General features: G+C 31.3%; 1 protein-coding gene across 1 annotated transcript; it reads right to left on the reverse strand.

The window, feature by feature from the left end:
• Positions 1-14089: 14089 nt before the first annotated feature.
• LOC123895085 (pentatricopeptide repeat-containing protein At5g56310-like) lies at positions 14090-17360 on the reverse strand. The gene is made up of 3 exons (XM_045945314.1): positions 16593-17360; positions 15345-15906; positions 14090-14590 (listed from the first exon to the last, which is right to left on the reverse strand). The coding sequence occupies exons 1-3, from the start codon at positions 17298-17300 to the stop codon at positions 14235-14237; spliced, it is 1626 nt and encodes a 541-aa protein (XP_045801270.1). The 5' UTR covers positions 17301-17360; the 3' UTR covers positions 14090-14234.
• Between the last annotated feature and the right edge of the window lie 16 nt (positions 17361-17376).

Below are 17376 nucleotides of genomic sequence, written 5' to 3' on the forward strand. Positions count from 1 at the left end.
TAGACCTCACAGTGTCTCTGCTCACCAAAAAAACGACCTTGCATTAGACCTCACAGTGTCTCTGCCCAACAACTGAGTTGGTAAATGACCCTACCTAAAACATAAAAAATCATTCCACACAACATCGCCATCAGATAGAAACAGCCATTTCCAATTACACAACAACAACTGATTAAACAAACCTAAGTTCTTAACTCCCAACCCACCTTTCTCCTTTGGTAATAGAAAAAAGGTATGTAATTTGATGTACCAATTTGTATCAATATAAACTTTAACTAAAACAAACATGACCGTAAAAAATTAAGTTCTATAATATTCCATGAATATAGGAAATATTAGTTTTGAAACTAAAGTAGTGGCATTTTTTGGTTGCGTCATCAAATGGATAAGAGTAAGTAAAAACAAATAAACATTACTGAATAAGAGATAAAGATGCATAACACGTGTACTTAGCACATTTGGTTTAAATAAAACTAACTTAAAACACTGTACGAAAAAAAAAAAAAACTAACTTAAAATACAACCGTATTATTTATTGCTAAACTAATGTTTCAAAGAAAAAAGAATTACCTAAACTAAGCTACGAGAATATTGAATAATATAAAATTTTACTATGAATTTAAGGGTAATTATTAAGTTTAAAAAAATTATTAATTTAATTATCACATATTGTTCGGATATTTTTTTTTTGTTAAGTGTCTGGATAAATTTTTTATTATAAAAAGAAGAAAAGTTGAACAAGCCAATTCCATCTTTTGTGAGTTCAACGTGTAATTTAAGTAAGATTGTTATGTTACAAAAATATGATAATGAATACCACGAGATTATTTTATCATAAAAAAGTCTCTTAAATTTTTTTGAAATCACAATCCAATACACCCATCAGTTTTAAAGGAAATAAAAATAAAAATAATATGAAAAAGATAATTTTTTATACTTTTAAGGTATTGAATACACATATTTCAAGATAGAATTTCTACTTTAACATGCGTAATCAGTGTCCGGGGCACTGTTTAGCATTTTCCTTAAAACAATTATGAATTTGAACCTCAACATATATAGTCGGAATTGGATCTTCTAATGTAACTGTGTCACACAGTTACAGTTCTCAAACATCCGATCTAAATAGATCATTGAGATAATTCATGTGATGTAGACCGTTCGATCTCAAATCAAAATTGCAAATTATTACCGCATGAATAGTGGACCGTAGAGTCACATCACATGAGTTGCCAATATAAGATGAATGATTTATAAGATACTAATGGTGAATGAAACATCATAGCAGTTGACCGCATCAACGAAGCCTTCAAATCAATCGAATGGCTTATATATTAATTGGTTTAAATAATGTAATATATTTGTTTTTCTTTTACTGAATCTTACTGAATTTTTTCTTTACTTTTTTTTTCTTTTCGTTTTTATATTTATATATAATAATGTATAATTTTTTTATGAGAATAATAATGTTGTCATTAAAAAAGTAAAAAATTATCTATAAATTAGGCGTGTAACATTCTAAAATTACTAAACGAAGCTACTAGAATAATATTTCTTTCATTAGAATAGTCCATTTTTAAGGTAATTAAGTTATAATAAATTAATAATTGTCTTAATTGAATACCACAAGATTTATTTAAACTTTATAAGAGTCTTGGTTGAATATAAAAAAATTCAGATAGAACTCTGTTCCCAAATCCTCTTTTTCTCTCTACTCTAATCACTACACTCACCACTGAACCAAAAAACAAAAATATATCTTAATTGAATATCACAAGATTATTTTATCATTAAAAAATCTCTTAAAATCCTTTAAAATATCGATATAATATCCCCTCACTCATAGAAGGAATGGGGTGCCATAACTTTTACTAATAAACCATATTTAAGATATAAATTTCACCCTATCTATCATATAATCAACATAAAATATTCTATCATAAAATATTACATCGTTTCCATAAGCCCACTTTCTTTAGTAATCTTTTATTTTTAGTCGGTTTGATAAGATTTTAAAAATTCATAGAGATTTATTTTTTTAATTTTATATCTCTACCAAATTCCCAACTCCTATATCTTATGAAATTTTCAATTTTACCATCGTAATTTTTCAACCCATTTTTCTCTTTTTTTTTTTTATTGAATAAAATATATATATTCCAACTTACTATATAAGCAACGAGCATCATCATTTATATGATGACATTATTTTTATTTTTATTTTTTTTAAACGGCAAAATATTATTAATAATAATCGATCTCTGCACAAGATGAACAGAGGTCGGGATAAACGGAATTACAAAACAGAGGCGCCGTATATAAGCGGAATACCAATGAGAAAGCAAAAAGACGGACACCACCTAGTACACACTCCACAGTCACCAGACCACCTAGAGCACACAACAAAAACACCGGACCACCAAAGAGGACCATCAAACCGACCCAAAAAGATGTCATAAGACTCTAGCTCTCGATCTCGAATCAAAAGTGATCGACCCATCAGAATAAAAAAAGCAGCTTAGCGAGACAAAAATTAATGGGGCAACGGTAGAATGAAAACTTAGGCAGTTAAATCCCCAGCTCGCAGTCAACACCGATGCGAAAAAGGTCGACTAGATACAAAGAAATCTGCAAATCTCAGAAGATTTGGAAACTCTCAGAGACTCAAAAACGAGTCCTGCAAATCTCATCAGATTTGTAAGCGGTCAGAGAATCCCGTATCGAGAAAAACTAGTCACACACAGCATCAACCTCACCGGCGGCGCCAAAACCAACACATCTACTTCAACCCCCGTATATGTCCTTCTCTAATAACATTGATTCCTACGCATTTATATGATGACAATAACTTTTATGGATATGTCCTTCTCTTAGAACATTGATTCCTACACAAATAGTAATTGTCAACATTGCTACACCTTAATTTTTCAGCTTAACACTGCGCGATAATTTTGAGACGCGGGTCTCAAACTCTATAATTTTTCTCGCATACATAAGATGCATGGACTATCGTCTACTGTTCCAAAAATCTTTCACATTGCAAACTAACTTTAATTACGTAGCAGATGCGTCTTTTCATTTAGACGATCATTATGTTGTCTATAATTCTCTGATTCAGGATCTCATTATCTCTTATCACACATAGCTAGGTCTTGGGTTGCCCATAGCTTGGTCCTATGACCGACGACATAGTACTATATGTGAACAATAGAAAGTTTTGGTGGAAAAAAAAAAGAACTGACTGAAGGAAAAAAGACTTTGGAAGGTAGGCAAAATCTTGAGGGTTTGAGTGAGATGGTTGGATGAGTGCAGTATGTGTATTTTTAACTAAAAAGTCTCACAAAATCCACTCTTTGAAAGAATCCATTCAAATTCATAGAATTTTTAATACCAAGAGGCATTTTATAAATCATAAGAAATCTCAATTCATTGCCGGCGGATTTCGTTGCCATTAAAAAAAATTCATATTTGTTTTAATTGGATATCACAAGATTATTTTATGTTTAAAAAGTTTCAAGTTGGTCCCTTATGTTATTGATGTCAACATAAGCTGGTCCTTTTCGCTAAATTTTGAGCTAATTTTTTCTAATCTTTTATTAAATTTTGAGTTAATTTCTTCTAAACTTTCACATAGTACACTCCTAAGTTGTCCGCCTATGCAAATACATTAGTCACATAGATGATTTAAATCATTTTTTTGCTAAAAGGATCAACTTGAAACTTTTTAAACATAAGTGACCAAATTGAACCCTAAAATAAATATAAGGACCAAATATGCAATTAAACCTAGATTTTAAAATCTTACATTTTAACATTAGGTAGATTAGCGGTAAATGTTAAAATCATATATTTCTGTTAAAATCTTATAATTACTTTTAATATATATTTAGTAGCTTAATAGTAGATGTTCCTATTTATTTTATTTTTCTATAATTTTTTTATAGACTAAACTTTCTATAATTTTTTGTTTGTTTTTCCTATTTTTATGTGAGAATATACATGCATGAAGATATATATTAAAGAAATCATTATTGAGTACATCGACAGGTGTAACAGGCTGCGGAGGACACGGAACTATCATGGTGGTTTCGATCCTTGCTTCTTTCGTTGCTAAAATGGGACCAGTTTCATGCAAAAACATATTCATGTGGAGTCTCATTCTTTGATAGCAATTAATCTCATCCTCGGAATGGCTGCAACAAAGATCATCATGTGTTCCAATTACTTGTGCATGCATGCTGCTTTGCGCTTTACTGAAGTGATTTGGAAACAGTGTTATATATGGAGGTGATAGCATTTAGTCAAGCAATGAATGTTTAAACATTGGACACAACAAAAAAAAACTCCTAACAAGTCCCTGAAATTACCATAGATACTTAATGGGTTTACATTTACATAAAATTATTTATTGCATGAGTTTACATTTATGCAGGAAGAAAGAAGAGTGTTTTCAAGATTCAATGTTTAAAAGATTTGTGAATGGTGTATTAAGTATATATGGTAATTTTAGGGATACACTACATAATCATTGATGCTTATAGAAATTTAAGTGTCATTGTAATCAATGTCTAAGCAAAAGATATGATGTTTGAAATTCTACCCTTAAATTCTCACACGGTTTCAAGACATGGGATTTATCGAACATATAATCGAAATTGGATTTTCTAATGTAACTATGGCACACAATTACAGTTCTCAATCGTCCGATCTAAATAGACCATTGAGATAATTTCGTGTAAGTAATTTAGACTGTTCGATCTCAAATCAACAACCTAAATTATTACCGCGTGAAACTGCATGATTAGTAGACTGTAAAGTCACATCACATGTGTTGCCAATATAAGATAAATGGTTATGAGATACTAATGGTGAATGAAACATCACAGCAGTTGAACCGCATCAATGAAGCCTTAGACCAATCCAATGACTCATATACGGATCAATAAATTTAGGACATTTACCCAACAAACAATAAGAATAAATTATATAAGTAGATTTATATGTAATATTTATAACTAGCTTTTAATCAAATTTTACCTCACATTCTATGACTTGTTTTATTCTATGGTTGCATAAATACCTTTAAATTATCGAGAAATAATATAAAAAACATAAAATTCATTATATTTATTAATTAATCTCATGTGCCAAAGTTTCTTATATTTTGAGGCAGATATATATTATGTGCATCACCGCCAAATAATATGTTTGAAATGATCACATCTAACATTAATTGATGTGAGCCATCCAAAGGCATCTCATATATGAAACATCAATGTAAATAACATAGATAGATGTGATCATTTAATCATATATGAAACATTATTTAATCCAATTAATATATGAGCCGTTGGATTGATCTAATGGCTTCACTGATGCGGTTCACCTGCTATGATGTTTCATGATCACCAGAAGTAGGGGTGACCGTATCCGAAAAAATCTAAAAGTAAAACCGCAAAACGAATCAAACCGCAAAAACCGCATTTGGTTTGGCTGTATTTGGATGACTTTCTTACTAAACCACAAATCGCAAAAACTGCAAACCGTAAAAACGGCGGTACCACAAAAATTGCATTAAGTTACTATTATATATTTATATTCCAATATACATAGCCCAATTACCAAGTCAGTCGACCAAATTAATTGAACTTCAAGTTGTTTTTATTTTTGTGTTGTGGTGTTATTTTGGTGTTGTAATGTAATTTTAGATAAAACAACTCTTATTGGTATTGTGATGTTATGGAAATTCAAGTTGTTTTTTTTTTAATATTTAAAATTGTAAGATATTATAATGTTATTTTGAAACTTCAAGTTTTTTTTTATGTTTAAAATTGTTAGGTGAGACGTCATTCGCTATGATTGGTGAAATATACTCTCACGACATCTAGCATTTTTCTTTCTTTGATCGTCGTATTCTTTTATAGTTTGGCCTATCAGTCTCCCCCTTAGCAGATATATATATATTTTTTGGTGTGATGATAGAAAACCATAAATACATGCATGATACATACAATTAAGGAAAGAAGTGTCTTATTCAAACACAAATTTTGAGACACAAAATTAACATAACTCTCTTTCTACTCACAAGCACGTAAAATGAGGTATGCAAAAAATATTAAAAAAATTAAAAAAGTACATTTGTTGTATTTTTGTCAAATAAATGTGTTTACATAACATTTTCTTTAAGGAAAGAGGTGTCTTATTCAAACACAAATTGAGACACAAAATTAACATAACTCTCTTTCTACTCACAAGCACGTAAAACGATGTATGCAAAAAATATTAAAAAAATCAAAAAATTATATTTGTTGTATTTTTGTCAAATAAATGTGTTTACATAACATTTTCCCTTAAGGAAAGAGATGTCTTATTCAAACACAAATTTTGAGACACAAAATTAATATAACTCTCTTTCTACTCACAAACACGCAAAACGATTTATGCAAAAAATATTAAAAAAATCAAAAGAGTATATTAGTTGTATTTTTTGTCAAATAAATGTGTTTACATAACATTTTTCTTAAGGAATGAAGTATCTTATTCAAACACAAATTTTGGGTGACAACTTAGTTGCCCATCCATAAAAATTGGGCTGATCAGTCGATCCTAGCTGTCACGAAAAGAGTGGTTGAGAAATATCCAATTTCAATGTCATTAAGATGACAATTTGTTTTCAATTTTAGCAATGAAACTTTTATTAATTATAAAAAGACCCTGCAGCATTGCGTTTTCCAAAACTAGTGAAGGGGAAGTTTTAAAATCAACGCACACAATTCAAGGTTTGTATTTGCACATTATACTAAAAATTTACAATAAAATTCAACTGCCTAGAGCCCTAGATACAGTAGTACACGTTTTATATTCTAATTCTAATAGCAATATTTTTTGACTAATAGCAATTATCAACGAATATATACTCTTTTTTGTCATAATTATAAATAAATTTGACATTTTATATATTGAAATTTTTTGTCATAATTATAAATAAATTTGACATTTTATATATTGAAAAATTGATGTATTTAATTCATAAACAATTTTTAAAAAAGTTAAAAACTAAATTTATCTTTGAAAAAAAAATATTTAGTCCACGAATTTTAGCTCAACTGACAGAAGTGTCGAAATTACTAGGTCAGATGTCATGATCGGGGTTCGTTCGAACCCCGGTCACTCCACTGTGTGTGAGTTTCCAATAGCTTTGTCATTTCGTCTATGTAAAAAAAAAATTATAATAGTGATCGGAGAAATTATAATAAAAATACTTGTACAAACTAGTAACACAAACTAATAGAAACATTCACTCACTCTTCTTTTATTATTTTTATTTTTTGGCACTCTTTTCAATTTGATTTAACAAATTCAAACATTTTTTTTTTACGGTAACAAATTCAAACATAATACATACTCCCTTTCTGATAAAATATAAATAAAATTCAGTTTTTATGTTCATTGTATAACTAATGTATTTAGTCTATATAAACAAAATTCATGGAAGGAATAACACGTGATAAAAAGATGTTTATTGGCTTGTTAAAAAAAATGCGATATAAAAATATAGGTATGGTCATATTTTTAAATAAATTTTTATTTATTTAAATTGATTAAGTACTTTTTTACTACTTATAAATACAACAAAGGGATTCTCTAAGATTGAAATCTAGCACATAAAAACACACACCGAAAAGAATGTCAGGTCTAGAAGCAGTTAAATAAAGTAGAGAATCAATCATACCTCTATATAAATATATCAAATTTCATATTTAGTCCCACTAAAATCTCCTTCAAATTTTAGTCCCCTAAATTTTTAGTTTTCAAATCTAACTCCTTTTTTTTTCCTTTCAAAAGTTTATGTCTCACTAAATGATTTTTTTGAAACATATCATTATTAAGACCTTAAAATATTATTAGTTTGATTATTTAACTATTTAATTTTTTTTTATAAATATAAAAAAATATGGGTGATGACAGTCAATTATATGATGTTTTTAGTAGTAGATTAGGGTAGATTTAATAGCAATTGAAGCCCAAAAGCAAGCAAATACCTGAAATAGTGAAGTTACTTGGCCCATAAGCAAGAAAAGTGGAAAAAGCAGCAAAAAAGGCAAAAACGTAATAAACAGTGTGCACCATCGTACCTAAGATGCGATCCAGCGTGACGCGATGAGAAGACAGTTTAAATTAAAGAAAATCTGCAACAAATCTTTCCCATCATACCACGATGACTTGTCATCGTGGCACGATGAAAGGCGGTTGAAGAAAATAGAAAATCCTGATCAAATCTTCCATCGTACCACGATATGATCCATCGTGGCCACGATGAGGCAAAATTACATGCCATCGTATAGGTCATCGATAAAAAATTTAGAAAAATTGAAAATCATTTGATATGTTATTGAGTATCAAGATTAACGGTATTTAAGAAAACTCATAAACCGTTAATCTTAATGAGTTTCAATAACATATCAAATTATTTTCAATTTTTCTAAATTTTTTGATGATCTATATGATATAAACTTTAAATCCAACGGTGAATTTTTAAAATTCGTATTCGTTATAACGTTATTTATGAGTGATCCACCATGGACCACTTGACGAAGTGGTCCATATTAGAATTTATCTGTAAGTGCTGCTAAGATTAAGGCCAACGTTACAGCGGAGTAGTTTTACAAGTGGTTCACCGTGGACTAATGCTTAAAATTATCATAAATTTGAATGTCTGTCGTTAATAATTTTTAAAAGTAAAAATCACGACTTTTCTCGTTTTTATGGTTAAAAAAATGACATTATTAACGCCAATTCAGTAAAAGTTATATCTTTATTATATGTTATTTTAATCAAATCGTTGTTGATTAAGTTATTATTTAATCATAAAAATAAAAATAACCATTATTTTTAAAGATGAACGTATATTATCAATAATATTTTAAATATTTTTTAGATACTAGTCTAAAATTGACCTGAGATTAAATATTCACCTTTTTGTTAATAAACAACAGTCATGCTGTAGTTACGTTAAAAAAAACACTCATGTATGTACCAGTTTAAAAATCCAGAGGATTCTGTCTAATTACAACATCATATAAAATCATAAAATTTTTAGAAAATACAGTACATTTACAAATGATTTCCATATTAGTTTGGATTGAAAACATAAAATTTAATGGTATCAATGGACTACGAGCAAACGCAGTTAAGGAAGCCGTAGACATGGTGACAGATCTGAAAGTTGGTGGAAGATGATTTTTCTCTATGGTTTTTTTTTTTTTTTTTAAGAAATTATCTCTTTTTGCTGTGTATAGAACTATCCCAACATTCATTTACAATTTTTTTCCTTAAATAATTCTTGTATGCATATAGAAATTAAGCTGCGCAAAGCTCATGTGAGAGAGAAGAAGATGCTTTTTTTTTACACTGAGAAGATGGTTTAAAACATGGAACATAACTTTTCTCTTCCTTTGATCAAAAATAAAAAAACTCTTCTCTTCCTTGAACAAATAAATCATTAATGCAAATGAGGCTGAATTGCAATTACAGTAAATAAATGGCTAAAATTAAAAACTACACATTTTTTAACAGAAATAAAAAATGATATTAATTTGGACCATTCTAATTCTTACAACTAAGATGGGTAACTCAGCCCATTTTCCCATGATGGGTAGATAAGAATTTGCCCAAATTTTGAGGCACAAAATTAACATAACTCTCTTTCTACTCACAAGCACGCAAAACGATTCCGGTATTAGAATGGAGAGATGTATATATTCAGGTATATTTAAGAAATCAACAAATCTATCTTCTAATTAAAAAGAGCTGGGATATGTACGGGACAAGATGGTATTAAAAAACTCTAGTCAGGAATTTACAGTCACACAAATTAGAATCCTTCAATCAAATATTAGATGAATTCACTAATCTTATGCTCGAAAACTCAGATTTGAAAAGAAAAAATATCAATATCTGCACTGCACACACTGCACTTCATGAGCTGGCCAGGTGACTTCGAATACCCCGACAGCAAGGAAATCAACTCCCATAAATATCTAATGGATCTGTATTTTTATTCGGATACAACTCATAGGTTCATGATACCAATCCGAAAAAGAATAACTAGAATTATTTCTATGTTTCCAAAAATTCCAAGAACTAAATTTAATATCTTCTACAAGTTGGGAAGCACTTGAGAAAACTCCATTAAAAATCACATTATTTCTATGTTTCCAAAGATTCCAAGTAGTAGCCAACCAAATCAAGTGTCTAACACTCCCTCCTTTCTTTGAATGAACCATATCGCCGAACAATTCAAAGTGATTCCAACCTTCTTTGTCGAATGGAAGATAGTTACCCAACCACCTATAAATTGTCTCCCACACACCCTTGCTGAATGGACAAAGAAAGAATAGATGGCTGCAATCCTAGTTGTTAAGAAAGCAAAAAACACAGGACAACTCATGTGAATTAGCTAAAATACCTCTGTGATGGAGAGCAGATCTTGTTGGCAACCTTTCTAATAATAACCTCCAGCCAAATACATGTACCTTTGAAGGTACATCATTCCTCCATAGTTTATGAATAGCAGATAACACATTAGAGTTCAACCCTCAACCTGTCTATGTTCTAATAACCAATCATAACAAGACTTTACCCTATTTTACCAAGAGCCCATCGCCATGTATCTGGCATGTTTGGTTGTAACATAAACCCACCAGCAACTCCTTAAGGTCTTCCAAAAGTTGTTCTTTGCTCGTGGTTAAATGCTCTCCATTCCCTTTTATCCTCTCAGCTATCATTACATCTTGAGAAGCCTCTTTAGCAAAAAGATTAGGGAATAAATCTCGAAAAGTATGATTCCCAAACCATTTAAACTTCCAAAATCCAATGTCCTGACCATTACCAACACAACTTCTTACATTTTGTTTAAACCAATCTCCACCCCCCTCCCCAGACCTATGACATCCTTGCACCAAAAAGACTACCTTGCATCAGACCTCACAGTGTCTCTGCCCAACAACTGAGTTGGTAAATAACCGTACCTAAAGCATAAAAGATCATTCCACACAGCATCACCATCAGATAGAAACAACAATTTCCATTTACATAACAACGTCCGATTATTAACTCCCAACCCACCTTTCTCTTTAGGTAATAGAAAAAAGGTATGTAATTTGATGTACCAATTTGTATCAACTTAAACTTGTAACTAAAACAAACATGACCGTAAAAAATTAAGTTCTATAATATTCCATGAATATAGGAAATATTAGTTCTGAAACTAAAGTAGTGGCATTTTTTGGTTGCGTCATCAAATGGATAAGAGTAAGTAAAAACAAATAAACATTACTTAATAAGAGATAAAGATGCATAACACATGTACTTAGCACATTTGGTTTAAATAAAACTACCTTAAAATACAACCGTATTATTTATTGCTAAACTAATGTTTCAAAGAAAAAAAAATTACCTAAACTAAAGCTACGAGAATATTGAATAATATAAAATTTTACTATGAATTTAAGGGTAATTATTAAGTTTAAAAAAAATTGTTAATTTAATTATCACATATTGTTCGGATTTTTTTTTGTTAAGTATCCGCATAAAATTTTTATTATAAAAAGACGAAAAATTGAACAAGCCAATTACACTCTTTTGTGAGTTCAACTTCTAATTTACGTAAGATTGTTATGTTACAAAAATATGATAATGAATACCACGAGATTATTTTATCATAAAAAAATCTTTTAAATTTTTTTGAAATCACAATCCAATACACCCATCAGTTGTTAAGCATAACAAAAAAAGAAATAAAAAATAAAATTAATATGGAATAGACAATTTTTTATATTTTTGAGGTATTGAATACACGCATTTCAAGACAAAATTTCTACTTTAACATGCTTAATCAGTGTCCGGGTGCACTGTTTAGCATTTTCGTTATATATAATAAAGTTTAATTTTTTTTATGAGAATAATAATGTTGTCATTAAAAAAGTAAAAAATTATCTATGAATTAGGCGTGTAACATTCTAAAATTACTAAACTAAGCTACTAGATTATTGAATAATAAGGTTTTATGATGAATTTAAAGGTAATTATTTAATTTTAAGAAAAATAATAATTATTTTATCATATATTGTCCGGATAAATTTTTTATTATTCAAGAAGAAGAAAAGTTGAACAAGCCAAATACACTCTTTTATGAGTTCAACATCTAATTCAAGTAAGATTGCTATGTTACGAAAATATGGTAATGATTTTACCTAATTAACCGATGGAAACAAAGCATGCATGGACCAAACATGGTGTTAAATAGAGCCTTTGCAATATCACTTTCTTTCAGAAAAATAATATTTCTTCATTAGAATAGTCCATTTTTAAAAAGAGTTTACATTTATTTATTGCATGAGTTTACATTTATGCAGGAAGAAAGAAGAGTATTTTCATGATTCAATGTTTAAAAGATTTATGAATGGTGCATTAAGTATATATGGTAATTTTAGGGATACACTACATAATCATTGATCCTTATAGAAATTTAAGTGTCATTGTAATCAATGTCTAACCAAAGATATGATGTTTGAAATTATACCCTTAAATTCTCACTCGGTTTCAAGACTTGGGATTTATCGAACATATAATCGGAATTGGATTTTCTAATGTAACTGCGGCACACAATTACAGTTCTCAATCGTCCGATCTAAATAGACCATTGAGATAATTTCGTGTAAGTAATTTAGACGGTCCAATCTCAAATCAACAACCTAAATTATTACTATGTGAAACTGCATGATTAGTAGACTGTAAAGTCACATCACATGTGTTGCCAATATAAGATGAATGGTTATGAGATACTATTGGTGAATGATGTAGAGTCATATCACATGGGTTGTCAATATAAGATGAATGGTTATGAGAAACTAATGGTGAATGAAGCATCATAGCAGCTGAACCGCATAAATGAAGCCTTAGATCAATCCAATGACTCATATACGGATCAATAAATTTAGGACATTTACCCAACAAACAATAAGAATAAATTATATAAGTAGATTTATATGTAATATTTATAACTAGTTTTTAATCAAATTTTACCTTACATTCATATGACTTGTTTTATTCGATGGTTGCATAAATACCTCTAAATTATCGAGAAATAATATAAAAAACATAAAATTCATTATATTTCTGAATTAATCTCATGTTATATTTTGAGGCAAATATATATTATGTGCATCACCGCCAAATAATATGTGTGAAATGATCGCATCTAACATTCATTGATGTGAGCCATCGTAAGGCATCTCATATATGAAAAATCAATGTAAATAACATAGATGTGATCATTTAATCATATATGAAACATTATTTAATCCAATTAATATATGAGCCATTGGATTGATCTGATAGCTTCACTGATGCGGTTCACCTGCTATGATGTTTCATTCACCAGTAGTAGGGGTGATCGTATCCGAAAAAATCTAAAAGTAAAATCGCAAACCGAACCAAACCACAAAAACCGCATTTGATTTGGATGTATTTGGATGACTTTCTTACTAAACCGCAAATCGCAAAAACCACAAACCGTAAAAACTGCGGTACCGCAAAAACCGCATTAAGTTACTATTATATATTTATATTCCAATATACATAGCCCAATTACCAATTCAGTCGAACAAATTAATTGAACTTCAAGTTGTTTTTATTTTTTGTGTTGTGATGTTATTTTGGTGTTGTAATGTAATTTTAGATAAACAACTTTTGTCGGTATTGTGATGTTATGGAAATTCAAGTTGTTTTTTTTTTTTAATATTTAAAATTGTAAGATACTATAATGTTATTTTGAAACTTCAAGTTTTTTTATTATGTTTAAAATTGTTAGGTGAGACGTCATTCGCTATGATTCGTGAAATATACTCTCGCGATATCTAGCATTTTTCTTTCTTTAATCGCCGTGTTCTTTTATAATTTGGCCTAACAGTCTCCCCCCTTAGCAGATATTTTTTTTTTTTTTTGGTGTGATGATAGAAAACCATAAATACATGATACATACAATTAAGGAAATTCCGGTATTAGAATGGAGAGATGTATATATTCAGGTATATTTAAGAAATCAACAAACCTATCTTCTTAAAAAGAGCTGGGATATGTACGGGACAAGATGGTATTAAAAAACTCTAGTCAGGAATTTACAGTCACACAAAATGGAATCCAGCAGCAAGGAAATCAACTCCCATAAATATCTAATGGGTCTGTATTTTTATTTGCAAATCTAAGTTATGCAAGATATCAAATATGTCAACAAAGTAAATGCTTGATTTGTCTCCAGCAATGAATTCATATACTCTACTGTTCACCTCAATAAAACTGACACCCGGCATCTTTTCGACACCTGCATCCCGCATAACCTTTCTTGCCTCCCGAGATTCACTCCATCTACCGAGTGAAGCATAGGTATTGGACAAGAGTGAATAATTTCCGCTATGGCCAGGCTCCAACACCGTGAGATGGCGCAAAGCTTCCTCTGCTAGCTCAGCATCACCACATCTAGTTGAGGCAGCAAGCAGTGATCCCCATATAGCTGCATTTGGTTCAAAGGTGGACTGAGCCGACCTGATTGACAAACGTCTACGCTTTAACAAACTTGACGCCTGGTGGACTGTGGACTTATATGGAGACCATACCATATGAATTATATTATACTTTGACCATCCATGTCATCGTGAGCTCCACCTCCGCAGGCCTAGCTCAACTTCATCATGAGCTCCACTTCCGAAGGTCTAGCTCAGCTTCATTATGAGCTTCACTTCAGCAGGTCTAGCTCAACTTCATCATGAGCTCCACTTCCACAGACCTAGCTCAACTTCATCATGAGCTCCATCCCAACTCAACCCCATCACGAGCTCCACCTTCAGCATGTTTAACTCACCTCAGGTTATGGTGAACCCAACCTCCATCATGACAAGCTCAACATGATCATTTAGGTCTAGCTAAGTTTAAAGTAATGTGTCTCGTACCAAGGAACATAGTGACATGAGCTACGCAGCTCCACCTGATCTGCATGAACGAATCACGTGAGCTACACGTGCTTTAACTCCATGTGTCTTGTACGGACGAGCTGCTTATGGATCTCAGTGTTATAACTTATTGGGCCTAGCCACCTCAACCCAAAACAAGGCCCATTAGGTCAAGGAATATTGCACTATAAAAGGAGACACTTCGAAGGAAAAAGGGGGGATCCATTCTAGGTTCAAAACAATATATTGTAATAGTCATTCTCTTGAGTGTTCTAGAATTCTCTAGGGCAGCTCACCTCTTGTATTAATCTTATGTTTACATACGTGAACAAAAGGGCATCCTCAAAACCAGTTCTTTCGCTTCTTGAAGATGGCCAGCACGTCCAAGCAAATCAATCATGCAACCATAATGCTCAATCTTAGGTTCAATTCCATATCTAGACCTCATAGACGTGAAATAATCGCGGCCTAGTTCTACCAATCCAACATGGCTACAAGCAGAAAGGACGGCGATAAAGGTGACTTCAGTGGGCTTCACTCGACCCTCTTTCTCCATGCAGGAAAATATATGAATGGCTTCCTTTCCTAGACCGTGTAAAGCAAGCCCGGTGATCATTGTTGTCCATGTTATAATTGTTTTATGCTTCATATTCTCAAATAATTGTAGTGCTTTGTGTATGTTGCCGGATTTGGCATACATGTCTATGAGTGAGTTGTAAATAGGAACAAACTTGTTCAACTTGTGCTTTTCAATGTAGTTGTGAATCCACTCTCCCAAGTGAAGAGCACCCAAATCAGCACAGGCAGATAGTACAGCCAAAATTGCAATTTCATCTGGTTTCACATTCTCTAGCTGCATTCTACGGAAGAGCTTAATAGCTTCATTGGGATTATGAGTCTGCAAAGACATTTGGTAAACATATTAGAAAAGTGCAAAACTGAATATATATTGTGTAAATTACACCGACATCCAATAAAAATTCACTATTTTACCACATCACCTCGCTTTTGTAACTGTATTTTTGAATTAATTGAATGACATGAAAATAGTTTGATATCAACATAAAACTAATTTACACTGACAGTGTAAATCAATTAAACTCTTCAACACACATTAGTTTAAGACAATTCAAGATTTTGATTCTCTCTAGTCATGTACTCACACATTTGTAGATTTCGACCGTCACATGAAAATCAGATATTTCATATTCCAAAATGTTTTTTAAAGCCAATTTGATGATTTAGAGTCCTCTTATATTCATCTAACAGCCAAGACTCCTTCATCGCACGACTGCTTGCTTTTCTTGACCATGAAGAATCCAAGTCCGAAAATTTTGTTGGGACTCTAAGTCCCTTTAGTCGACAAAACATTCATGCAATCAATCAACACATCAGTGGTTGTCGGATCAAGATCAAATAGGAAAAGTTCCAAGTTCATTATTTCAAAAAATGTTGATATCTACATCCAACAATCACCAATGCACAAATCGCATGAATGCAGAATATTCCAACGACCCGGATTCCATTTCCAATTTACTAATGTCCCAATAGAACAAAACAATTCCTGTTACATTCCAAAATTACCTGCGTGTAACCCGAAATAAGAGTAGTCCATGAAATAACATCCTTATCCATTTGAGGCATAGAATCAAACAACTTCCGTGCATTACAAACATCACCAACTTTAGCATAAGCAGCGATCATAGCATTCCAAACAGACCCATTTTTTCCAAACCCATCATCATCAAACATCTTCCGAGCAGAAACAACATCATTACAACAACAAGAATACATTTGAATAATCGAACTAACAACAGATAAATAACAATCCAAACCAGTAACAATACCAACACAATGAACCTGTTTTCCCAAAACAACGTCGTTTAATGAAACAATAGCTTTCATAACATAAGGCAAAGAATAAGAATCAAACGACAATTCAAAACTACGAACAACATTGAATAACGAGACGGCACGTGTAGGGTTAGATGAAGAAAGAGCCCAAATAACGTTGTTGTAGACAAAGATGGGTAATGGACGGTTGTGATTGGAAGTGAAAATAGAGTAAGAGTAGTTTGGGAAATTGAGTGAAGCGGATTTGTGAATGAAACGGGAGAGGTTGATGTCGTTTTGGTCGAGTGATGTTTTGAGCATGAAGGAATGGGTTTGTTGAAGGTGAGTTAGGTTGGTGCAATTAGAGAGTAGTTGTTGGAGTTGGTATTGTGATGAGGTTATTTGTTTTTGGTAATGTTGTTTTGTGTTGGAGAGTGTTCGAATTACTGATGAATTCATAGGTAATAGTGCGGTTTAAGTTTGGTTATTTAGAATAGATTATCATAGTGGTGTGATCAATGGATGTTGAAGCAAG

This window comes from Trifolium pratense, linkage group LG1 (assembly GCF_020283565.1).
Source record: "Trifolium pratense cultivar HEN17-A07 linkage group LG1, ARS_RC_1.1, whole genome shotgun sequence".
In the NCBI taxonomy this organism is placed as follows: Eukaryota; Viridiplantae; Streptophyta; class Magnoliopsida; order Fabales; family Fabaceae; genus Trifolium; species Trifolium pratense.